This window comes from Pelophylax lessonae (assembly GCF_965119305.1).
Source record: "Pelophylax lessonae genome assembly, chromosome: 4".
Lineage (NCBI taxonomy): Eukaryota > Metazoa > Chordata > Amphibia > Anura > Ranidae > Pelophylax > Pelophylax lessonae.
This window is the reverse complement of record NC_138771.1, coordinates 195,640,985-195,667,215: the sequence shown is the minus strand read 5'-3', so window position 1 is coordinate 195,667,215 and position 26,231 is coordinate 195,640,985. Positions and strand designations below refer to the sequence as shown.

General features: G+C 48.2%; 1 protein-coding gene across 1 annotated transcript in view; it reads left to right on the top strand.

The window, feature by feature from the left end:
- COG5 (component of oligomeric golgi complex 5) overlaps nucleotides 1-26,231 on the top strand; it is a 644,155-nt gene that overhangs the window by 379,184 nt on the left and 238,740 nt on the right. The window contains exon 11 of the mRNA XM_082254383.1: nucleotides 23,440-23,521. Within this exon, the coding sequence (XP_082110509.1) occupies nucleotides 23,440-23,521 (82 nt within the window). The remainder of the gene's footprint in view (nucleotides 1-23,439; nucleotides 23,522-26,231) is intronic.

The following is a 26,231-nucleotide window of genomic DNA, read 5'->3' as shown; positions in this document are numbered from 1 at the left end:
GAAGTGTACAACTGTTACAGTCAGCAAGAGAGGATGTGATGTGCCTGCTGTTTGCTGTTATTAAGTAAGAGGCTTTCTTATGTTTTAATTAATAAATGTGTTAGACATACTTCACTATGTGCGATCCCATGCCTTTCTTTGAGTCACACCACTAAGAGAGCAAGCTTTTGGATTGTCTTGAATCCCCTGGAGGTATTTGGAGGAACTGGGATCATCCCATCCATCCATTCTGCCAAAGGTGTTATCGTCAGTGTTCAGTTGCAAGTGGAATCTGTCCTGGTGTTTTCGACCCTTTGTGGTCAGTGCTTTGAGGTAAGAGGCCATTCTATCTGGTGGTGGATTTGTAGTTTCAAGACCACAACATTGTCTTTGAGTGCAATTTTATCCACACGGGGCCCTTCCTCCTTTGTGCCTACTGTATGCTGTTATTAACCACTTTACCACCGGAGGATTTTGCTGTCTTACGTCTGGGCCACTTTTTGCGATTCGGCACTGTGCGACTTTAACTGACAATTGCGCGGACATGCAACGCCGTACCCAAACAAAATTTCTCTTACGTCCTCCTACAGTCGCCGCCTCTTCATATTCGTCACAATGGGGGTATTAGACTTTGCTCCGAAGGAGTAGCTAGGCAACAGAATATGTTAACATTAAAGCTTTTAACATATCCCACCCACAGGGGGTGGTCCCCTCAGTCAATACCCTCCTACTTCCTGCAACCATATCTCTGTTTCAATGTCTAGCTTGTCAGGAGTAGCTGGATCTCTCTATGCTGGGGCTTTTTGCCTCAGCCTTTCTCTTCTTTTTTGATTTTTTGTTTGAGTTTTTTCTCTCTCTTTACTTAGCTGTTCTTTTTGTCAGCATAGTTCTTCTGATGAAGAGGATTCGTGCGGGCTGGGTCTCGGGCTGATCCCCCTGGTCGCAGGTCGTGGGTCAGTGGCTTCCCAGCCTGCCATCGAGCGTTCAGCCAGGTAACGCTCCTGGCGCAGTGAACGACCCATCCCTGTTCGGTGCAGGGATGATTGGTGAGGTGGCTACCTCACTGGACGCTGTGCGGTTTCTTAACCCCGATTTTGTGCATCCTGGATGCGACTCTCCCTGCCTCATGTGCAGCGGCTTGTTCGCCTTTGCGGGTTCCCCACGCCATTATGAGGTAAGTGTGTCTTTGTGGGGACCTGTCTGTCGGGGGGGTGTCAGTCTGGGACTGTGTAACCTGCCTCTGTTCACACTGTTTGTCTCCCTATCGCTCTGACTGCACGCTGTGGGCTGCAGGGGGGGGGGGGGCTGTGTGGCACTGTCTGTGTCAGCCTGTGTACAGTGTGAAGGGCTGTGTGCTGTTTGGCATGTTTTTGTCATGTTTGGGGCACGATACAGCGATCGCTGCGGCGATCCGCCATGTTTTTTACATGGGTGGTGTTATATGCATCACAGTAGTGGGGGAGCGGCGGTTTCGGCGCCAAACGGCGCCATTTTGCCTGCGCTCGCTCCAGCCGCATGTTTTCACTGCGGGCGGCCATTTTCTTGTAGCCTTCCATAGGCTTTAATAGAGCGCCCTGATTGCATCACTTCCTCTTTCCTGGGTGCACCGATCGAGGCGGCAGCAGCAGCAGGGGTCTCCTCAGGTTTTATCCATCTGTTCCTTCCTATATCCATTGCCTGTGTTCAGTTTTATCCCTGTGGGGGTCTCACTGTGCTTGTGTGTGTGTGCGGTGGGCTGCGCTCGCCGCGCTTGTTAAAGGGGCAGTTAACCCTTTATTCTCCGGCATATTTTTTTGGGGCAAATGGATTCTCAGGAGGGCAAATTTCCTGCCACCTTGGTGGGAAGCCAGGGGACTGCTGTTTCCCCCCCGGGGGGGATTTAGCCGAAGTGGTGGCTAACCTTGCTGCTCAGGTGCAGATGCTGGTGGCTGCTCAATCCACTAAAAGACCCAGAGTTTCTATTTCCTCTGATTCTGAGGGTGAAGGTGATGGGGCTGCTATGGCTGGGGTCTCCTTATCAGGGTCCCGTTCCTCCCTGGATCTCGTGGGGTCCGAGGTGGAGGCTGAGGTTGAAGGGGTTGATAATTCTCCCCCTGGCTCGCCTGAAGAGCTTGCAATCATGGATGAATTGGTTGCTTCTATAAAACAAACGCTGCGTTTGCAGGATGAACTGTGTCCTCCCGCTGCCTTGGCGCTTATGGGACGCGGAAAAGACACAAGACACCGCAGGTCTTTCCCTGCACTGATGATTTTCAGCGCGCTGTTAAGGAACAATGGCGCAATTTACGCAAACCTTTTGCTGTGCCAAGTAGGTTCAGGCTGCGTTATCCTTTCACGCCTGCCACTGATGAACGGTGGTGTGTGCTACCCCCGGTGGATCACGCCATTGCGGTTTTGAACAAATCCACTGCGATTCCTGCAGAGGATACCCCGGTGTTCCGAGATGCCACGGATAGGAGGATGGAGTCTCTTGCCCGTCATACTTATTCTGTTACGGGTTCGATGCTTAAAGCTCTGTTTGCCTCTCTTATGGCAGCCCAGGCTGTCGCAAGTTGGACGCAGGTGTTTAGGCGCTTCCTAGTGGCTGATTCGGCCGCACCGGCGACATTGGATATGGTGGATCAAATCCATCAGGGTGTCATGTACCTGTGTGATGCGGACTTGGACTTAGTGCCCTTGGCTGCACGTGTACAAAGCGTGGCGGTGTTGTCTCGCCGCCTGGTTTGGTTGAAGTGTTGGTCGGTGGACCAATCTTCGCGCAAGACCTTAGCCAATCTGCCTTATGATGGATCTCGCCTTTTTGGGGAGTCCTTGGATACGTTGATTAAGGGGATCACGGGCGGTAAGAGCACGCTCTTGCCCCACTTCCCCAAGGCGAAGGGGGCTCCTGGTAAGAAGCATACTAATTTTCGGCCTCCTCAGGGGTCCTTTCGTGCCTTTCGGTCGCACTACAAGGGCAAACCGTTCAAGGGTCAAGGCTCCCGAAAGAAGCCGTGGTCTGGAAAACAGAAGTCTGGTCAGTCCGGACCCTCTACCCATAACAGTGCGACCTGAAGGGGCGCCCTCACCCAGTTCTGGGGTGGGGGGACGCTTGCTCTTTTTTCTTCAACCCTGGCTGGCCCGCGTGCGGGACCGGTGGGTTCAGGAAATCGTTCGATCTGGCTACATGATCGAGTTTCTCTCTCGGCCGGAGAGCAGATTCTTTCCCTCAAATCTTCAGCTGTCTCCAGAGCGTTTGCGGGACCTGCACCTAGCGGTGCGGGACCTGAGGGCTCAGGGAGTGGTGGTTCCGGTGCCTCATCGGGACAGATTTCGGGGGTTTTATTCAAATCTGTTCACCGTGCCCAGGAAGGAGGGCAAGGTTTGTCCAATTCTGGACTTAAAGGCTTTGAACCGCTTTGTGCGGGTTCGCAAGTTCCGCATGGAATCCCTGCGGTCGGTGGTGGCTGCCCTGGTTCCGGGGGAATTCATGGCCTCCATCGATCTGAAGGATGCGTACCTTCACATCACGATTTTCGAGGGTCACCAGAGGTTCCTTCGATTCGCCATTGCGGAGGATCATTACCAATTCGTGGCGTTGCCTTTTGGTCTCGCCTCGGCTCCTCGGGTTTTCACCAAGGTGCTTGCTCCCGTTCTGGCTTTGTTGAGAGCTCAGGGCATCTCTGTCCTGGGGTATCTGGACGACATTCTGGTTCGGTCTGCGTCCAGCCAGGGTCTGGAAAAGGACCTGTCCATCACGATGCAAACTCTACAGGAGTTTGGTTGGACGATAAATTTTCCAAAGTCGACGCTGAGTCCGTCGGTTCGTCTTCCCTACCTGGGAATGATCCTGGACTCGATCCAGGCGAAGGTCTTCCTGCCGGAAGACAAGCTCAGGACTCTTCAGGAGGAAGTCAGGTCCCTCAGGGACAATCCGTGCTCGTCCCTCCGGACGTGCATGAGATGTCTGGGATTGATGGTCTCGGCTTTCGAGGCGATTCCCTTCGCCCAGTTTCACACGCGGGGTCTCCAGGCGGAGATCCTGTCCAAGTGGGACGGGTGACCACAATCTCAGAATCTTCTAATTTCGTTGAGCTTTCGCACCAGAAGGGATCTTCTGTGGTGGCTCCAGTCCCCAATGATATCGGGGGGCAAGTCCTTTCGTCCTATCTCATGGACAGTGATCACCACGGATGCCAGCCTGTCGGGCTGGGGTGGTGTTCTGGGCGTTCTGTCCACCCAGAGAACTTGGTCGGAGGGGGAGTCCTCCCTTCCGATCAACATTCTGGAATTGCGTGCGATAAATCTCTGCCTTCGTCGCTGGACGGACCGACTGCAGGGCTTTCTGGTTCGGGTGCAGACGGACAATGCCACGGCGGTGGCCTACATCAACCACCAAGGGGGCACCAGGAGTGCCCGAGCGGCTCGGGAAGTGGCCGACATTCTGTCTTGGGCCGAGACTCATGTCCCGGCGATAACGGCAGTTCACATTCCGGGGGTGGAGAACTGGCAGGCGGACTATCTGAGTCGCCAGACCCTGGATCAGGGGGAATGGTCTCTCCACCCGGCTGTCTTCCAGATGTTGTGCGCGAAGTGGGGTCTTCCAGATGTGGACCTGTTCGCGTCTCGTCTGAACAACAAGGTGAGAAGGTTCGTGGCAAGGACGCGCGACCCTCGGGCAGACGCATCAGATGCGTTGGTAGCCCCGTGGCATCAGTACAGACTGATGTATGCGTTTCCACCGATTCAATTGCTGTCCAGGTTCCTCCGCAGGTTGCACTCGGAACGCAGCACGGTCATTCTTGTGGCACCGGGCTGGCCTCGCCGGTCCTGGTACGCAGACCTCGTGAATCTGGCGGTCAACGCCCCATGGCGTCTACCTCTTCGAGACGATCTCCTGTCTCAGGGCCCGATATTCCATCCTGCTTTACAGTCGCTGGCTTTGACGGCCTGGCTGTTGAGACCGAGGTCCTGAAGGATAGGGGTCTCTCCCCTGAGGTCATTCACACTTTGATCAACGCGAGGAAGCCTTCCTCAGGGAAGGTCTATTACCATACTTGGAAGGCCTTTTTTGCCTGGTGTGAGTCCAGGGGGTTTTCACCTCGCACGTACTCGGTTTCTCGAGTGTTGTCCTTCCTTCAAACGGGTGTCGACCAGCGTTTGGCGCTGGCTACGGTCAAGGGTCAGGTGTCTGCGCTGGCCGTTCTTTTTCAACGTCCTGTGGCTTCTAACTCCTTGGTTGCCACTTTTGTTCAAGGAGTGCGGCATCTGGTCCCTCCTAGGAGGGAACCTCTGCCTCCTTGGGACTTGAATCTCGTTCTATCTGTGTTACAACGTGCTCCCTTTGAACAGATCAGGGAGATCTCGTTGTCCATGTTGTCCAAGAAGGTCGCCTTTTTGGTGGCGATCACTTCGGCTCGCAGAGTGTCGGAGCTGGCGGCTTTGTCCTGCAAGTCTCCGTATCTGGTCATTCACTTGGATAAGGTGGTCTTGCGACCTAATCCTTCTTTTCTTCCGAAGCGAGTTTCGGCATTCCATCTCAATGAGGATATTGTCTTGCCTTCGCTGTGCGCGAAGCCTAAACATCCGAAGGGGGTGAGGTTGCACTCTTTGGATGTTGTTTGGGCGATAAGGGTTTACCTTAAATCGACTGAGTCTTTTCGCAAGACGGATTCTTTGTTTGTCCTTCCGGAGGGTCCTCGGAAGGGTATGGCGGCGTCAACTTCTACCATCGCCAAATGGATCAGACAGACCATTGAACAGGCATATGCTTTGCAGGGGAAAGTTCCTCCTGTGCCTGTGAAGGCGCACTCTACTAGATGTCTGAGTACGTCTTGGGCCTGTCGTCATGGGGCTTCTGTGGCCCAGGTGTGTAAGGCGGCGACCTGGTCGACCGTACACACTTTAACAAAATTCTACAGAGTAGATGTTCAGGCATCGGCAGATGCTTCCTTTGGCCGCAAGGTTCTTAGTGCGGCAGTTCCTTAGGGTCCTTTTGTTTTGGACCCCTGGCTGTTGGGATACGTTTTTATCCCTAGGTTATTTGTTTTTTCCTGGGTTGTTGCTCCTGTTGAGCAAGTTTTTTTCCTGTTGCCCAGCTGGTGTCCTTCCTTTGGTAAGGTTCCTTTCTTTGATGTGGAGACTGCGTTGCCTTACGGCGTGGCTGCGTTTCCCACCCCTCATGTTTGCACTGCTTTGGGACGTCCCCATTGTGACGAATATGAAGAGGCGGCGACTGTCGGAGGACGTAAGAGAAAAACTGATTTTTTGTAAAATCTTACCTGTAAAATTCCTTTCTCTGAGTCCTCCGACAGTCGCCGCCCCCGCCCCTCTTTTGGGGTATTGGTTGTATACTCTACTGCTATTCCACTGAAACTGAGATATGGTTGCAGGAAGTAGGAGGGTATTGACTGAGGGGACCACCCCCTGTGGGTGGGATATGTTAAAAGCTTTAATGTTAACATATTCTGTTGCCTAGCTACTCCTTCGGAGCAAAGTCTAATACCCCCATTGTGACGAATATGAAGAGGCGGCGACTGTCGGAGGACTCCGAGAAAGGAATTTTACAGGTAAGATTTTACAAAAATTCAGTTTTATGTCCTTTTTTTCCCACAAACAGAGCTTTCTTTTGGTCACCTGTGCGATTTTTACTTTTTGCGCTATAAACAAAAAAAGAGCGACAATTTTGAAAAAATAACAATATTTTTCACATTTTTTTATATGAAATTCCCACCCAAAAAAATGTAAAAATCTAAATCTAAAATATTTTTGGTTAAAAAAAAATCACAATAAGCGTATTTTGATTGGTTTGCGCAAAAGTTATTGCGTTTACTAACTATGGGAAAGATTTCTGTCGCTTTTGGTGTTTTATTTTTTAACGAGTAATGGCGGCGATCTGCGTTTTTTTTTTTTTTTGCGGGACTGCGACATTGCGGTGGACAGATCGGACCCTTGACTGACATTTTTGACACTTTTGGGGGTACCAGTGACATTACCACAGTAATCAGTGCTATAAATATGCACTGTTACTGTAAAAATGACACTGGCAGGGAAGGGGTTAATTTTTATTGGTGATCAAGGGGTTAATGTATGCCTGGTGCTTACTGACGTGTGTGGGGGGAGGGGACTATGTGACACAAGGACAGATCGCAGGTTCAGCTATGCTGAATCCTGCAATCTGACCCTGCCTGTCACTTAGGAGATCTGCCCGCTTGTGTTTACACCAACGGGCGGATCTCCACACTCGATTCCCCGCCGATCGGGGAAGAGCAGCTGCCATCGCCGCCGCTCCTCCCCTGGCCCGACTCCCGCTGTGACTGAATACAGCGGGAGCGAGCTTCTGGCGGCGCACGCGCGCCACCGAGAGAGGGGAATGTCTGGCGACGTAGGTCTACGTCGCCAGACGTTATCGAGCCACTTTGCCGCAGTAGAGCTCTAGTTAATTAACAAATGTGTTAGACATACTTCACTATGTGCGATCCCTTGCCTTTCTTTGAGTCACACCACTAAGAGAGCAAGTTTTTGGATTGTCTGATCGGTATCCCCTGGAGGTATTTGGAGCAGCTGGGATCATCCCATTCATCCATTCTGCCAAAGGTGTTATCGTCAGTGTTCAGTTGCAAGTGGAATGTGTCCTGGTGTTTTTGACCCTTTGTGGTCAGTGCTTTGAGGTGAGAGGCCATTCTATCTGGTGGTGGATTTGTAGTTTAAAGACCACAGCATTGGCTCTGAGTGCATCTTTATCCACACGGGGCCCTTCCTCCTTTGCATGGACTATATTTCCTATTCAATTGATTCATTTTAGTTTTAGCGCTGCACTAATTTCCTATTACATGTATATATAGGGAAGAAAACAGGGAGGTAACCTAGCAAGTAATAAAAAGGAAAGGGTTATAAACCCACAGTGGAGTAGGCGACACCCAAGGGTGAACAGAGAAGCCAAACACCACATGTGAAAAGAAGCAAGGTTGAGGTACTGCAGAAAGGAAGTAAGAGTATAGAAGTCCTGCTAAGGTTCGGGTGTTGTCCAAACTACACATTGTCCCCCATACCCATCGTCCCCCCTATCCCCTTCCAGAATATGGAATCACCTGGGTCTGAGTCTCAAACTTCGGGAACTACAGGCCATCATTCGCCAGCTGCTGTCACACAGACATATTTACATACAGGTTCTGGGTCTGTTGGTGACCACCTTTATAATAGTTCTGTTTGCACAGTCCTGTATGCAGCTCCTTGGCTCCATAGGAGGATACTGAGGTTTGTGGCAAGGTCACAGGTTCCTCTGGCAGATTCCACAGATGACCTAGGGGCACTGTAAGACAAGTATCTATCACCCTCGGCTCAAGCCACAGTTCCTGCAAAGAATTAAGGGCGAGGGTCTTCCAATCCTTCTGGTGGCCATAAATGTTTCTTAGGGGCTACTTCTCAGAGAGGACCAGCTGTCCCAAGGGCTGATCTATCATCCTGCTTTACAGTCAATGGTTTTAATGGCTTAGCTATTGAAAGCCAGGTACTGAGGGATAGAGGTTTGTCTGATTCAGTGATCCCTACTATGTTGAAGGCGAGGAAGTCGACTTCTAGCAAGATATACCATATCACGTGGAAAGCATACATTTCTTGGTGTGAGTTGATTGGCGCTCAACCTTGCTCCTTTTCTGTGGCTCAGATCTTAGCCTTTCTTTTCAGAATTTGGCCTTTAGTACCATCAAGGGCCAGGTGTCTGTCTTGGCAGTCTTCTTGAGCGACCCCTAGCCACCCACTCTTTAGTTAGCACCGTCATTCAGGGGGTTCGGCATGTGGCTCCACCTTTATGGTCTCTTGCCGCCGTGGGATTTAAACTTAGTGCTATTGGTTCTCCAGAAACCTCCATTTGAGAATGTTTGGGAGATTCCCTTGCCTAAACAACAACACAAACAAATGGTTACTGCCCACACCTGTAACTGGTCTCTGCAGTAAGGAGCATTGGAAGGGCAACGCATGTAACGACACAAAAAGATTCCAAGGTCTCCTTACTGACCAGTCTGCGACCAACCAAAATGACCTGTCTAACAGTATGCGTTAAACAGGGGTTTAGTTACACACATCTGCACATCTTTGGTTGGACGCAGACTGGTCGGTAAGGAGAGCTTGGATTCCCTTGCCTACTTTGTCCCAGAAGGTGGCATTCTTGGTGGCTAGTATCTCGGACCGTAGGGTATTGTCCTGTCATACTCCCTATTTAGTGGTCCATAGAGATAAAGTGGTTGTTCATCCCTATCCATCATTTCCACCCAAAGTTGTCTCTGACTTTTGAATGAAGACACTGTGTTGCCTTCCTTCCCAAGCCGGGTCATCCCAAGGAATTTGCTTTGCATACCTTTGATGTGGTTCGGGCAATTCAGGTGTATCTGGCAGCTACGGAGTCCTTTTGAAAGGTCAGACTCGCTTTATGTGGTAGCGCAAGGACTAAGGAAAGAACTGGCTGCTTCTTCAGGTCCCATCTCTAGATGGATCAGATCAGGCCTAATTTATTAAAGATCAGGTTCCTCTTTTCCCTGTCTCGGCACATTCTACTCTTGGGACTTCCATCAAGCGTTAATATCTCAGGTTTTAAAGGATTTAAATATCAGTGCTGCTCTTAAATGCAAATAAATAATTCCTCCCAGTAATGAATATATGAGATGTCAATAAATCAATAATTTATACTAAAATTGGTGTGAATAAATTAATAATCAATATTTCATTTTAAAAGTGATGTGTATCTTGTGGTGAGATGCTGCTGATATAAAGGTGGTGTGTTCCTTTAAAAATAGATGGTGTGAGTATCAGCGCTGCTCTAAAAAATAAATGAACGATTCTTCCAAGTAATATAAAAAGTGCCAAGTGCAAGATAAATAATCAACAATTGATAAATAACAATAAATAGTGAAAAATATGCAAAGTATATAACAGTCCTTGTGGTGATATAGACATAAATCAATTGATTGAAGTGCCAGTGCTGGAAATCGGGATAATATGTGAGTCACTCAGTGCTCCCCTCCTGTGTCCCCATTCACCAGATAAATGGGGAAAGTGAGCATTAGCTGCTGTCCAACATTAAATATCTGTGCATAGCATTTCTTCCTTCCTGATATATGATCTTAGATGGAAGGTCTTTGGTGTAATAACTCCCAAATGAGGATATATGCAATTAAAGAGAGATTTCCATAGTGTAAAATCGTAGATTTATTCAAAAAAGTAAAACAATCCACTTACATAAAGGTATAAGACAATTTGCTTCTCCTGATTGTGTGTTGAACACAGCCTCGGCATGCGTTCCAACCACTGGAAGTGACCACAGATGCGATGTTCCTGCTTTACGCGTTTCACCCCTCCCACTGGGCATCATCTGAGCTTCAGATGACGCCCAGTGGGAGGGGCAAAACACATAAAGCAAGAACATAGTATCTGACGTCACTACGGTGGACCCTCCGGTCTCAAGACTGCATAAAGCTACCATGATCCCAGTGGAGGATTCCCCGCCCTTTAGGGATCCAGCAGATAGAAAGGCAGAGTCTGTGGCCTGTAATATGTACTCCTTGGTGGGGTCTGCACTAAGACCGGTGTTTAGGGTAGCCCTTGTCTCGCAAACCTTGACTGAATAGGCTAAGTTGCTACGCCGTGGCCTGGAGGGGAAACAATTTTCCCTGCCTTTGCGGAGCTGTTGGACCAGTTGGCGCAGGGTCTGCAATTTGTTTGCGATGCCGCGCTGGATGCTGCTCTCATTTTGGGCTGACTGTCGGTTTTGGCAGTGGTCCTCCGGCATATACTTTGGCTAAAATGCTGGTCTGCGGATCAGACCTCAAAGAATGCCTTGACTGATCTGCCTTTTTTAAGGAGATTACCTGTTTGAGGCTACCCTGGATGACATTATCAAAGGTCTCACAGAGGGTAAGAGTACCTTTCTCCCACAGGCTAACAAGGGTAAGGACCTGCGTTGCAGTCGGTGCCCCTCCTTTTCAGCACATAAGACGTTTTTCCGTTCCCCTTTAGGGTCAGTCGATAAGGCAAAGTACTTCAAGGCCCCCTCGGGTGGTTCCAAGCGACCCTGATCTGGCAAACAAAAATCAAGTTTCTCCAGACGTGAGGACAAGGGCCCTTTGGCCTGAAGGTGTGCCCTCGCCCATATCTGGGGTGGGGGGCGTCTTTGCTGGTTCCCGGACCTGTGGTTATGCCTGATAGCAGACAAATGGGTTCAAAAGGCCATACGGTCCGGGGACAAGATCAAGTTTCGATCTGCCCACCGGTAAGGTTCTTCCCTTCCAATGTGAGACTGTCCCCGGATCGCCTACAGGCTCTCTTTGGGGTGGTACAGGACCTGTTACAACAGGGAGTAGAAGTTCCGGTCCGGAAGTGTGCAGAACGTTTTCAGGGCTTTTATTTAAACCTGTTTACGGCCCCCCAGGAAGGAAGGAAGGCAGTGTACGTCTAATCCTGGACCTGAAGGCACTGAATTGCTTAGTGCGTGTTAAAAAATTTGCATGGTGGTGGCTTTCCTACATCAGGGGGATTTCCTTGCCTCCATAGACATCAAAGATGCCTACCTTCACATCCCAATATGTGCAGGACATCAGCGGTTTCTGCGCTTTGCCGTGGGAGACGATCATTATCAGTTTGTGGCGTTACCCTTTAGTCCCGCCTCTGCTCCTCGGGTCTTTACAAAGGTGTTGGCTCAGGTCCTGGTGCTGTTAAGACAGCGGGGGATATCGGTCCTGGGTTAACTGGACGATCTGCTTCTCCGTGTGGTGTCTCCCACAGTGCTGGTGACAAATTTGGAGATCACCATGAAAACTCTGGAGGAGTTCAGGTGGATTCTGAACCTTCAGAAGTCGTCCCTGGTTCCTTTCATGAGACTGGACTACCTGAGCCTGTCTTTGGACAGGGTGTTTCTTCCTCTGTCAAAAAACTCCAGACTGCGATTCAGCTATTGCTGTCCAGCAAATGGTCATCCCTTCGGACTTGCATGAGAGTTCTGGGACTGATGGTGTCGTCCTTTGAGCCAGTCCCCTTCGCTCAATTCCACACGAGAATCATCCAGAAGGAAGTCCTTCTCATATGGAACAAGAATCCAAATTCCCTGGACAATGAGATCCAGCTGAGACAGGTGACCAGGAAGTCCCTGATCTGGTGGCTTCGGTCCCAGATGCTCGAACAAGGGAAATCCTTCCTTCCTATATATTGGACAATTGTCACCACAGATGCCAGTCTGTCTGGGTGGGGAGGGGTTCTCGGCAGGTTTTTTGCTCAAGGAGTCTAGTCCCTGGAAGAATCCAGGTTACCGTTAAATGTACTGGAGCTGAGATCGATCAGGCTTAGCGCCTAGTCCATTGGATTCCAGTGCGTATTCAATCGGACAATGCCACGGCCGTGGCTTATGTCAATCACCAAGGGGGCACCAGAAGTATCCTTGCGGCCTTGGAAGTGGTCGGCATCCTCCGATGGGCGGAACGCTTTGTTCCAGCTCTCTGTTCACATTCCAGGAGTGGAAAATTGGTAGTCGGGATTTCCTCATTCGACAGATCTTGGATCAAGGGGAATGGTCTCTCCATCAGGAGGTGTTCCAGCAGTTTCTTCCATCCTGCTTTACAGTTGCTGGCTTTGACGGCTTGGCTGTTGAAAGCCAGGTGCTGAGGGACAGGGGAACTGACTATTCAGTGGAAACGCGTTGGAGGGAGCAAGCCGCGCTGCTATTGGTCCCGTTTCGCACTGCAGGCGACCGCGACTCTTTTTGGGCATATCGCTGTAAACATACAGGATGCTTGTAAGTGTTTTCTTGTCATTTTATTAATAAATATCGTGGGTAATGCACCATCAGTCCCTTCCTTTTTTTCCATTGTGGTCCTCCTGCTGGCACCTCTACCCGTGGAAGCCCATAAAGATCTTGGGAAGCTGCATCCGTCCATCCATCCATCCCTCTGGATTTTTCATCTAGTGTGGCCGTTTGTTTTGATTTCCTGGTTCCACAGCATATGCTTCGTTTTCTCTCTTATGTGGTAAGGGTCCATTCATATCACTGGGTGTCATTTTCATACACAGTTATTGCACTATATCATGCTCCATTGGACTTTTGTTTGGTAAGAGGTTAATTCACCTATCACTTCACAAGAGTTCGTTCAGCACGTATTTGTTTGGGAACACCTTTTTTCCAGATGGAATAGACTCCTCTTCAATCAATTTAGTTATTCACGGACAATTTTGTTTGTTTGATTATTTAGTAATTAGCGCACTATTGTAATTTTCAGTTACATATTTTCACATTAGGGGATTGTTTGCTTCAGTGATTCCTACTCTGTTTAAAGCGAGGAAAGTGACTTCCAGGAAGATCTATCATCGTACATGGAAGTCGTATATTGTGTGGTGTGAGTCTCTTGGTGTTCCCCCTCGCTCTTACTCGCTTGCTTGGATCTTGGCTTTCCTTCAACGGGGAGTTGATCAAAAGTTAGCCTTGAGTACTATCAAGGGTCAGGTTTTGGCTTTGGCATTTTTCTTCCAAAGGCCACTAGCCGCCCATTCCCTGGTGAGTAGCTTTATCCAGGGGGTGCGACACATGGCACCTCCGGTGCGACCTCCGTTGCAACTTCCGTTGCCACCTTCAGACCTTAATTTGGTGCTGTCGGTTCCCCAGAAACCTCCTTTTTGAACGTATTCGGGAGATTCCTCTGCTTATCTTATCCCAGAAGGTGGCCTTCTTGGTGGCTATTACTTCTGCATGCAGGGTATGGGAACTGGCGGCATTATCCTGTCGTTCTCCCTATCTGGTGGTTCACAGGGATAAAGTGGTTCTTCGTCCGGATCCGTCCTTCCTTCTGAAGGTGGTTTGCAGTTTTCACTTAAATGAGGATATTATATTACCCTCTTTATGTCCTAAGCCTAAACATCCTAAGGAAATTGCATTACATACTTTGCATGTGGTTCGGGCACTCAGGGTGTACTTGGCAACTACTGAGTCTCTTCGAAAGTCAGATTCGCTCTTTGTACTCACTATTGGCCCAAGGAAAGGGCTGCCTGCATCTGCTGCTACTATTTCCAGGTGGATCAGACAGACAGTTATGCAGGCCTTGATTAAGGGTCAGGTTCCACCTTTCCCTGTTAAGGCGCATTCTACTTGGGCGCTTAGTGCTTCTTGGGCTTTTCGCCATCAGGCATCTGTGCTTCAGGTTTGATAGGCGGCTAACTGGTCGTGTGTTCACACTTTTAGGAAGTTTTACAAGGTGGGTGTGCTGGCATCTGCAGATGCCTCTTTTCGTTGCAAAGTTTTGCAGGCTGCCATTTAAGGGTGTTTTAGACTCCCTTGAGGGTGTTTGATGTTTTTTCAGGTGGGTCTCATCTTGTTGTTCTGATGAGTCCTATGTTGCCTGGTTGGCTATGGTTGAGCCTTGGGGAGTTATTTTTCTGCTGTTCCCACCCTCATTTTTATGGCACTGCTTTGGGACGTCCCTACTGATATGAAGATCAGAGACTGCGTCTGTCAATGAACGATAGAGAAAATTGGATTTTTGTCTTACTGCAAAATCCTTTTCCCTGATGTTCATTGACAGACGCAGTACCCGCCCCTCTATTGAGTTGGGTTGGTATTATTTTCTCTGACACTGCTTTGATACAGAACTGACATCTTATAGCAGGGAGAGAGGGTATACCCCCTGGGTCTGCCCGTAGGCGTAGCCAGAACTTTTTTCTGCCTAGTGTCCTACTCCTGTAGGGGGCAGTATAACCCTACTGATGTGAAGATCAGAGACTGTGTCTGTCAATGAACATCAGACAAATGGATTTTACGGTAAGACAAAAATCTAATTTTTTTTGTCATCATAAAATCCATTTCTCTGAGTTCGACAGACACAGTACCCACCCCTCTAAGGAGTTTTTGATACTTCTAATACTGCTTTCTACAAAACTGAATACCTATAGTAGAGAGGGGGTTCTATACCAGCTGAGGAGTTCATCGACGGACACAGCGCTCCATAAATCATAACTACAAGATTAAAAAACCTTCTGCAGGAGTAGTACTAGACAGAACAAAAAAAACTTGGCTACACCCATGGGCCGTCCTCAGCTGGTATATAACCCCCTCTCTGCTATAGGTTTTCAGTTTAGTAGCAAGTATCAAAAACTTCTTAGAGGGGTGGGTGCTGTGGATTTTACGGTTAAGTATAATAAATAAATCAGCTTTTTTTTTTTTTTTAAACGAATCTTCTCCATTTGTTTATAACATTTTTCATTTTTTGTATACTAATAAAAGGCTATTTTATTATATACTTTTGTTGGTGTACTCCTTTTAAAGTCCCACGGGCAAGTTGAATTTCTGGTTTGCATTGGCATATGTAGAGGTAGTTGGGAAAGTATTTTGTCATATTTGGGGTCCAGAAACCACCTTTTATCTTTAAGGCCCATTTCACACATGCATGTTTGTTTCATCAGTTCAGTTACATTTTTTCAAAGAAAAATGAATGAAGTTTACATGAGTTTTTACATGAGTTTTTCATTAGTTTGTCATCCGTTTTTACATCCGTTTTTTTTGTTTTACATCTGCCAGCTAGAGTCCTTAACCAGTTGAGTCCCAGGGCCATTTTTTAATGCGAAAACAGACCGTTTGTCCATTTACATTAGCTTTTAATCAGATCTGTTTTTATAATGGAAGAAAAATTGGGCTTTTAGCCGTTCCAAAAAACAGATGTTGACAGAAGCGTGTGTAAAATTATGTAAATCATCCATTTAAATTAGTTTTTAGATAGAGAGCCATTGATATCTGTTTTTCATCTGTCAACGAATGGATGAAAAACACACAAACGGTCCGCATGTGTCAAAGGGACCTAAAACCAGCAAAGCAGGTGCCCAGGTTAGCTGCTAGATTTGCTAATAAAATTTTAGTGTTTTATAACACACACATTTTCTATTATGCCTTTTAGTATATTTATGCACAGGATTTTATTGTCTGTCTTTTTTTTTTTTTTTGTCTGGCTGTCATTTGTGCTGAGAACACTTGTCAATGGAGGCAACAATTGCAAACTATTAATTTCCTTATTGTGAAGATTTAGAACGTGACAGATTCAGGAATACATGCAATATATTTGAGTTTTTTATATATCCTCATGATCTAAGCTATGCTATGTATTTTGTTTTGTTTTGTAACAGCTGCTAAATAATTAAGAGATTCACTGTTTCATCAAGCTGTATAGCATGTGTGTTTCATATTCAAGTGATTGTGTCAATAAGCATGAGAGCATGCTTGTACAAGCTGTGGAACCATGTCTGCCCATGCAAGCTGCAACATTCTACATTTATTTTTAATAAAATTACAAAGAAATTGAGTTTGAAGAAATGGGGCTTTATCAGACATGAAAATTGAGAGGCATACACCTAATGTGGTGGCATATTGTGGTGATAATTAGGGCTCATCCATACATGCGCTCAGTTCCATGCAGTGTGAACAGCACTTTGTTTACTTTTCTGTCCTAGTGCAGAGCTGTGTGCCAAGAACCCATATCCGTGAATGGGCAAGCATTAGCTTTATGGTCTCACATGCACAGCCAAGTTTGACAAGTACACATGGATAGGTGCGCAGGCTCTGCATCAAAGTCTGTGCACCCATCCCTGTGTACCTAAACCGACTTTAGGGTCTCACCTCCGGCATCCATTTCCCACATTAAGTGTGTTCCACTGATGATGCAGGTCAGTCTAGGAGTCTGCCTTGACTCTAACTTGACTCTGCCCCTAATCTGTAGAACAAGTATAACAAAATATCAGCCACCGCACACCATACAAGCCCACGGTGTAATAGGTGATAGCCTCAACTGTACGGAAGAACAAGGAGTCCTGGAAGTGATGGTTTGGCTCCCACATAGCCCTGATCTCAAAATCATGGCGTCTGTTTGAGATAGCATGAAGAGACAGAAGGACCTGAGGCAGCCTATATCCACAGAAGATCTCTAGTTATTTCTCCGAAATGTTTGGAACAATCCACCTACTGCGTTTCTTCAAAAACTGTGTGCAAGTGTACCTAGAAGAATTGAGGAATTTATGCTGTTTTGAAGGCAGAGGGTGTTTACACCAAATATTGATTTCTCTTCTGTTCGTTTACTTTCAATTTTATGAATTGATAAAAAAAAAAAAAAAACTTTTAAAACTTCTATTTCTGAAAGCTTTTTTAATTAACATTATTTTTTCACCTGCCTTAGACTTTTGCACAGTACTGTACCTACATATATTCAGTAGATGGATATAAGTCGTCCCTAGCCCCCATTCCACCATCACGAAATTCCCATTGACTTTTCAGTTGACAGCTGAAGTGGACAGCTTCATTGCCCAATAGTAATGTTTAGTAGGCATAATGGGACAGGCAAGTTTCAGCACTGTTTTGGCACTTTCCAGACCTTTGTGCAGCCTCTGGTGTGACCATGTCTCTGAAGACCCCTTCTGTGAGTATGTCTAGGCCTCTGGACTTGGAGTGGCTAGCCTGAACTGTGACCTTTTAAGCACTATGCTGTACATTGTAGAGCTTTTCAGAACTCTGTGTACTATGTTAGCCACAGAATGCTTTTAGGGTCAAGAGCCATAGCACAGCTTCTGGTATGACCTAGTTTCATTGCCCACTCCACTTTCTTAGTAGTTAGCAGGTCCTGTGGAAAACTTCAAATTTTCTTGTTCAGCTTTGGATGTTGGTCCTCCTGGTTGTTGCAGAGAGCTCTTGATTCTATCTTAGATGTTTTAGTCGCCGTTGCCTTCCACTCAGTTAGACTGCTTTTGGATACTTAATATTTCAGGATTCCAGAATTTCTGTGTCCATCAATAGATAATAAAAATAAATATGATTTTTTTATTTACAGGGGTGGGGAAAACAGGGGCGCCCAGCCAGGGGTAGGAAAGAACTAGAACTGGGGTGGATAAAAATGCACAGTCAGGGTGGGAAGGTACAATAATTGTCCAAGTGTCCAAAAGGTGTGGGGGTAAGCATTGCTGTTAGTGGAAAAGTCTAACACTTACCTGGCCCAGACATTTATGTCCCATGCTACAACGCACAGATAGCTGGTAAATGAGTGTCACTGCCAACCTGGGCACAACTGCTGGGAAATTTGTTTGTCGTTGACATACATTTTGAAACTGGACTGTCCCGGGCAAACTGGGACAAATGGCAACCATATTCCTGGTCTTCAATGCCATTTTTCTGTTTGTCAGTGTCCAAACCTCCCTATAGGCAACAGTATTACCTAACTGTTTCATAATAACTTTGTTGTTCAATGGAAAGATATAAGTACAAAAATCGTATTTTCTCTTCGTTCATTGATGGGCACAGCTCCTTATCTTGACAATTGGGTTATGCTGCCCCCTACAGGAGTAGGTCACTAGGCAGGAAAAAAACTTGACTATGCCTATGGGCAGTCCCAGGGGGTATACTCCCACTCTCAGCTATAGGCATTGTTTTTTTCTGCCTAGTCAGGAGTAAGGACCTAGTTTCTTGCTGGGATCTCTGGTCCTGGCAGTGTTTTCCTTTAATTAGATTTTTTTCCTATCTTTGTATTTTGTTCCTGTGAGAATCTACTACCAACTGCTGGACTGGGCGACAGACTGGATAATCTAGATCCAGAGGGTTCCCCCAGTCTGGTCAGCGAGTGCACTTAGGCCTCAGCTATGCGCTAGGTTGGCCACGACATAGCCCCACTGGACAGGGGCTGGCCTGCGAGTTAAACGTCTTGCGAGGGCGCATATGACCTGACCTCAGGCCTGAGTCGCAGCGTTCTTCCTGGCTGACAGCCACCCACGTTCCGATGGAGTGGTGGTCTGTCAGGAGCGGTGCCCACCCTGTTCCTGGTATAGTAGGTAACCTCTATACCTGGAGGGTTTTGGGGTGGACGTTGGCAATTCCCTGGGACGGTGGGACCCCCGAGTTCCCCTCCCTCCCCCAGCCCCTCTAAAATCTCAGTGGTCACTGTAGGTCTTCAGCCCCCCCCCCCCTCCCTGGATGAGCTGCCTTTTTCCATGCTCTTAAAGGGGGCTTGTTGGAGTTGCTGCTGACCTGGTGCTTCCTGGTGCGCAATGGGGGGTTGAGCAGGGTTCCCCGTTACCCTGAGGGTTGGTGACTAGGGCAGGGATGTCCTCTGGACTCCCTGCTGCAGTTGTTGGGCTGAGGGAGAGGATAGTTTGGCTCGCCCAACCGGATTCAGCCCCAAATTTAGGCCGCGGCTTTGCGGCCTTCTGGTCAGGTGCTATGTGGGATGGCCCCAGTGATGGTGGCTGAAGTCACTACCCTCCACTTGGGCATCCACCCTCCCCTCCGTTGTCCCTGGGTGGTCGGCTCTGCTGGGGCTGGGACTGGCGCCTTGGCAGCTGGGTGTCCACAAAAATTTAGTCTGCAGCCTACTAGGCCATGCGGCCGAGTCAAGTGCTTCCGGTGGGGGGCGACCCCAGTGAGGGTGGCTGGGATCAGTGTACCCAAATTGAGGCCATGGCTTGTGGCCTACTAGGCCATGCAGCCTGCTTGGCGCCTCCCTTGGAAGGGGTGGCGCTGTGGGGGCAGTTTATTTTTTAAAGGCAGCTGTACCGCCATTATTATGGAGGGCATGTGTCCCTTTTTAGCGCTGCAGGACCATCAAGGTACCCTGCCTGCGTGTCTTCATCACGGTGGATGGCCCCTTTTTTAAGGGGGCTATTTCCTATTGTGTGGACCTCTATGGAGGGGCTCGGAAGGCGACCCCCTTGTTTTTTTTGCGGGGTCCAGTAGGCGGTCCATTTGTGGGTCCTTGGTCAGCGTCCCCCTTGCGGGATTTCAATTGTTGTGTTTTCCGGGTGACCTTAGTTAATAGCGTCCCCCGGACTCCCCATCAGATCCTGAATCTGTTTCGGCGGCCGCGAGTCACCCTACGGTGTCTGTGCCCATGTAACCTGAGTGCTCAGGAAGGGAGAATGTTTCCTCTGCTCCTCTAGCTGCGCATGAAAAGGCGCTGGTGGATGCACTGATTGTGTCAGTGGGTGATATTTTAAACATGGCAGGGATGCTGCGTCAGAGGCGCCAGTCCCTTTTGGCACCACAGGCCCTCCACAGTGGCGGAGGTGTTCCCCTTTCCCGCTTCCTTTGATTGCATGGTCACAAAACAGTCGTGTTGTCCAAAGCGCACTCTTGTGGTCCCTATGCGTTTTGCTATGTGGTATCCTTATAAGGATTCCCTGCTTAAAAAGTGGACGGTTCCACCTGTAGTGGACTCGCCGGTTTCCATGGTAAATAAGCTACCTTAACTCCCCAGCCTTTAAAGATCCGGTTTATAGGAGAGCGGAGGCTCTGGCCCGCCATATGTTCACTGTGGCTTGTTCGGCACTTATACTTACTATTATGCCGGGACCTGGAGGGGAAACAACTTCCCCCTGTCTTTGCGGAGCTGGTGGATCAGTTGGTTAAGGGGCTACAGTTTATCTGTGATGCCTTTTTGGCTGCAGCTCCTTTGATTTCTAGGCTGTCGGTATCAGCAGTGGTCCTTCAGCGTATTATCTGGCTGAACTGCTGGTCTGCAGACCAGACTTATAAGAAGGCCTCTTCTGATCTCCTCTTGTAGGGGATCACCTGTTCGGAGCTTCCTTGGACTTCCAAGGGCAAGGAGCCCCATCAAAGACGTGGGCCATTCTCCTCGGCTCATAAGAGGCCTTTTCGTCTCTCAGGGGTCCTATGACAGGGGATCTAAGCCCTTCAGGGTCTTCACCGAAGGGTTCCAAGAGGACCTGGTCGGGTAATCCACAAGCGGGCTCTTCCAGACTTGGGAACAAGGCTTCCTCTGCATGAAGGGGCGCCCTTACCCGTATCTGGGGTGGCGGGACGTTGTTGCTGGTTTCCGGACTTGTGAATCTCCCTGGTACAGGACAAGTGAGTCCACAAAGTTATTGTGTCCGGCTACAAGATTGAGTTCCGGTCTTATCTTCCGGAAAGGTTCTTCCCCCTCCAACCTACACTTGTCCCCAGATCATTTACGGGGTGTTTTTGGGGCAGTGCAAGACTTGTTACTTCAGTGGGTGATTGTCCTGGTCCCGACTTCAGAATGTTTTCAGGGGTTTTACTCAAATTGGTTTACAGTTCCCAGGAAGGAAGATGAGGTATGTCCTATTCTGGACCTTAAGGCGCTAAACTGCTTTGTGCGGGTACAGAAGTTCCGAATAGTGTCTATTCGCATGGTAGTGGCGTCCTTGCATCGGGGATTTTTCTCGCTTCTATCGATATCAAGGGCACCTACCTTCACATTCCAATATGTGCCAGTCACCAGCGCTTTGCCGTGGGCGAGGAGAATTTTCAGTTTGTGGCCAATGGGACACAAGAAGTGTCCTGGCAGCTCGGGAAGTAGCCGGCATGCTAAGGTGGGCAGAACGATCGCTCCAGTCCTCTCTGCTGTACACTTTAAATGAAAGTTACAGAGGGTTGTGGCACGGTCTCAGGATCCTCTGGCCGACGCCACAGACGCATTAGTGGCTCCTTTGAGTCAGTATAGTCTGTTTTTTTGCCTTCCCCCCTCTCAAACTGCGGCCAAGACTCCTGTGCAGGATTGAGGCTGACGGGATTCCAGTCATCGTAGTGTCTCCAGATTGGCCTGCCCGGTCTTGGTACGCTGATCTGGCATGGCTGGTCGCCGATGCTCTTTTGAGACTTCTTCTCAGGGAAGATCGGCTGTCCTAAGGGCCAATCTTCCATCTTGCTCTATAGACGCTGGCTTTAACAGCTTGGCTGTTGAAAGCCCGGTGCTGAAGAATAGAGGTTTGTCTGCATTGCTGATTCCTGTGCTGTTAAAGGCTGGAAGCTTCTATGGCTATGAAGATCTACCATCGTACTTGGAAGATGTACATTGCATGGTGTGAGTCTCTTAGGGTTCACCCTCACTCCTTTTCAGTGGCTTGGATCTTGGCTTCCCTCCAGCGGGGGAGTTGAGGTTTCGGCCTTGTTGTTTTTCCTTCAATGTCCATTGGCCACACATTCTTTGATGCACACCTTTATCCAGGGAGTTCGACACTTGGCTCCTCCAGTGTGGTCTCCATTGCCGCTGTGGGACCTCAATTTGGTGCTCTGTTTTTCAGAAGCCTCCCTTTGAAAGTTTTTGGGAGGTTCCCCTGCTTACATTGTCCCAGAAGGTGGCCTTTTTGGTGACTATTTCTTCTGTACACAAGATGTCGGAGCTGGCGGCGTTGTCTTGTCCATCTTATCTGGTGGTTCACAGAGATAAGGTGGTTCTTCGTCCCTGTCTGTCGTTCCTTCCAAAGGTCGTCTCTGATTTCCATTTGAATGAAGACATTGTGTTGCCTTCCCTATGTCCCGTGCCTAAACATCCTAAGGAAATTTCCTTGCATTCCCTGGATGTGGTTTGGGCAATCAGGGTGTACCTGGCAGCTACCGAGTTTTTTCAGAAGTCAGACACGTTATTTGTACTCACGAATGGACCTCGAAAAGGGTTGGCTGCTTCTGCTGCGACCATTTCCAGATGGATCAGACAGTCGGTGATTCAGGCATATTCACTTCAGGGTCAGGTTCCTCCTTTCCCTGTTAAGGTGCACTCTACTTGAGCGATTATCGCCTCCTGCGTCTTCCGTCATCAGGCGTCAGTGCTGCAGGTTTGCAAGCCGGCCACTTAGTCGTCTGTGCACACTTTCTCAAAGTTACGGCGGATGTGTTGGCATCTGCCGATGCTTCCTTTGGCTGCACGGTTTTGCAGGCTGCTGTTTAGAGGACCTGGTCCTCTTTGAGGGTGTATTGTTTTTTTCAGGTGAGCTCCAGTTGTTTATGATTGAGCACCATGTTACCTGGTGGGCTACGGTTTAGCCTTGGAAATTTTTTTCTTGCTGCCCCCCCCCCCCCCCCTCAAGTTTGACACTGCTTTGGGACGTCCCAACTGTCAAGAAGATAAGGGAGCTATGTCTGTCAATGAACGAAAGAGAAAATGGGATTTTTGACTTATCATAAAATTTGTTTCTCTGATGTTTATTGACGGACACAGCACCCACTCCTCTGTGGATTTGTAATTCTTCTAACACTGCTCGTAACAAAACTGAATGCCTATAGCTGAGAGTGAGAGTATACCCTCCTGGGACTGCCCATAAGCGTAGTCAAGTTTTTTTCCTGTCAAGTGTCCTCTTCCTCTAGGGCAGGGGTCTTCAAACTATGGCCCTCCAGTTGTTTAGGAACTACAATGCCCATCATGCCTAGTCGTGTCTGTTAATGTCGGAGTTTTACAATGCCTCATGGGACGTGTAGTTCTGTAACAGCTGGAGGGCCGTAGTTTGAGGATCCCTGCTCTAGGGAGTAGTATAACCCAACTGTCAAGAAGGAGCTGTGTCAATGAACATCAGAGAAATGGATTTTACGGTAAGTCAAAAAATTAAATTTTTCAGGCAGCCATATTTGGCAATACAGTGTTTGAAAAAGTTATCTTGTATCGGAAGGTAATCCGAGAAGTAAATATGTATATTCATTATGGTTTGGTTTTTTTTTTTGGTTTTTTTTTTTAGGACGGACAATCTGATATTCTGTACACCTTTTGGAATTCTGTTACCCGAACACTTTCCTCACAGTTTGAAAAGGCTACAAATTGTAAGTGTTCAAGAATAATTAGGACTTGTTTCATGTAGAATTTTGACTAGACCTCATAGGGTAAGACTGACTTGACGTTTCTAATGAAGAGTGCACGGGATATGCTTGTTGTGTGAAAGTACATTCACTGTTTTTTGTTTTTTTGGGGGTTTTTTTTTTAACTGCTTTATGTTTTTGAATGGCAAAGTTTTGGACCCTTATTTTCCCAGTGTAGTTAATAAATTTCATAGGAGAACTTAAATGTTGTGGCTGTTAATGGCTGTGAAACGAGACGTCATTAGGCGGCTCAGGTTACAGACACGGGTTATTGTACTAAGGGCAAAAATAGACTGTGCACTTTGCAAATGCAATTTTGCTAATTTTGCTTTGCTTAGTAAATGTCAATGTGGTAAAGTTTCACTTTGTAAAGAATACCCAGTCAGGTGCAAGGAAAATTTTTCTTTGCTCTTAATAAATCAATCCCACATTGTGCCAAGCCAATCGAAGTGGTGGTACCATTGCTGTGATGACCAATCACAGCCATTACAGTTGTAAACACACTATTGTTTACATTGGGTATCCCAACCATCCTCCAACAAGGAGAACAAGCAGTAACTATTAACCACTTAAGCCCCGGAAGATTTTACCCCCTTCCTGACCAGGGAGTATTTTGCGATTCGGCACTGCGTGACTTTAACGGACAATTGCGCGGCCGTGCGACGCTGTATCTAAACGAATTTGACCAAAAGAGCTTTCTTTTGGTGGTATTTGATCACCTGTGCGATTTTTTGATCACGCGCTATAAACAAAAAAAGAGCGTCAATTTTGCAAAAATAGCTATATGTTTCAAATTTTTTTATATGAAATTCCCCCCAATAAAAATGTAAAAATCAAAATTTTTTAACATTTTCGGCCAATTTGTTTTATGCTACCTATGTTTGGTAAAAAAATCGCAAAAAGCATATTTTGATTGGTTTGTGCAAAAGTTATCGCGTTTACTAACAAAGGGAAAGATTTTTGTCATTTTTGTTGTTTTTTTTTAAACGCGTAATGGCGGCGATCTGCGATTTTTTTTTTGCGGTACTGCGACATTGCGGCGGACAGATCGGACCCTTGACTGACATTTTTGCCACTTTTGGGGTTACCAGTGACATTTCTACAGTAATCAGTGCTATACATATGCACTGTTACTGTAAAAATACACTGGCAGTGAAGGTGTTAACTTTTTTTTGAAAGGGAGGGGCTATGTGTGTCCCTAGGGGCGTGCTTTCTACTGTGATTGGCTGTGGCTTCAGATGTATGAAGAGTGATCAACGTTTCTACATAGTAGAACCGTATGATCATCCTTCATACACGGGAGAATGATAGGCAGCTTGTTTACACAAGCCGCCTGACTTTCTCCCTCTCCCCCGCCGATCGCAGAGTGACCGGCGGACATCGGGTCCGCCGGTCACACGCGCGGGGGGGTCCGTGACCATGCGGGAGCGGGAACGCGCCTCCGGCGGCGCGCGCTCGCTCCCTAGACCCTCACAAGCTAGTGACGTAGCCCTACGTCACTTTGCCTGTGAGGGGCTGACCGCCGACGTAGATAGTCGTGTGGCAGTCGGCAAGTGGTTAATGAAGTTTCTCTGTTGCTCATTGACAGACGCAGTCCTCTTGATTAATATCAAACTGGGTTATACTGCCCTCTACAGGAGTAGGACACTAGGCAGAAGGAAAACGTTCTGGCCACACCTTGGGGGCAGTCCCAGAGGGTATATCCTCTCTCTCTCTGCTACAGAAAGTCAGTTTTTTTCTGTCTAGTCAGAAGTAAGGACATAAGTTCCTTGCTGGGAACTTTGGTCCTGGCAAGATTTTTTAGGAAAAATTTTTTTTAGGCAGCTTTTTTTCTCCAGTTGTTCCTGTGAGATCTTCAAGCAATTATGCTGGAGCTGGGCGACGGGCTGGATGTTAAGATCCAGTGGTCACCCCAGTCAGCCTACGAGCACGTGCAGGCCCTAGCTCCGCGCTGGGTCGGCTGCGACATAGTCCCACTGGACGGGGACTGACCCTGCGAGTTAAACGTCTCGCCGGGACGCCGACGACCAGTTGGAAACTGAGTCGCGGCGTCCGTATTGATCAACAGCCCCCCCACTTCGGTGGAGAGGGGTTCTGTTAGGAGGGGGTGCCCGCCGGTTCCGGTATGGTAAGTAGTATGTTCCCCCTCTCCCCTGTCGGGTTTTGGGAATAGACACGGGGGCCCCCTGTGGATGGTCGGACCCTTTTGATCCTGGGTCCCTCCTCTATCCTATAGCATGTGTCACAGATCTCCCTCTTGAATGTGATTTGGTGAATAAGAACCAGGAGGCTTGGTTTGGGAGCTGACTATCGGAAGTCACTGTGTGAATGGGCACTGTAAAGGGACCATGACTGAAGTCAGTGGCTGGCATTACTGTTTAGGATGGCCATGTAAGAGGGTGATATGATCCTACCTTATACATAAGGTTGCAGTTGCCTGGACTACCGCCATCTGCCGCCGCTATCCTGCCGCAGGCCGCCATCCTCCCGCAGGCCGCACAGGCCAATGCCTGCCTTCCGCAGGCCACACGGTGTAGCAGGCCGCTACCATCTTTCCACAGGGGCCGCCGCCATCCTCCTGCAGGTCGCGCGGGGCCGCCATTTTTGCGTAGCCTCGTGTCTCCGGCATGGGGGCGGCCATTTTGGAGATGACCAGCTACCTCGAGGAGTAGCA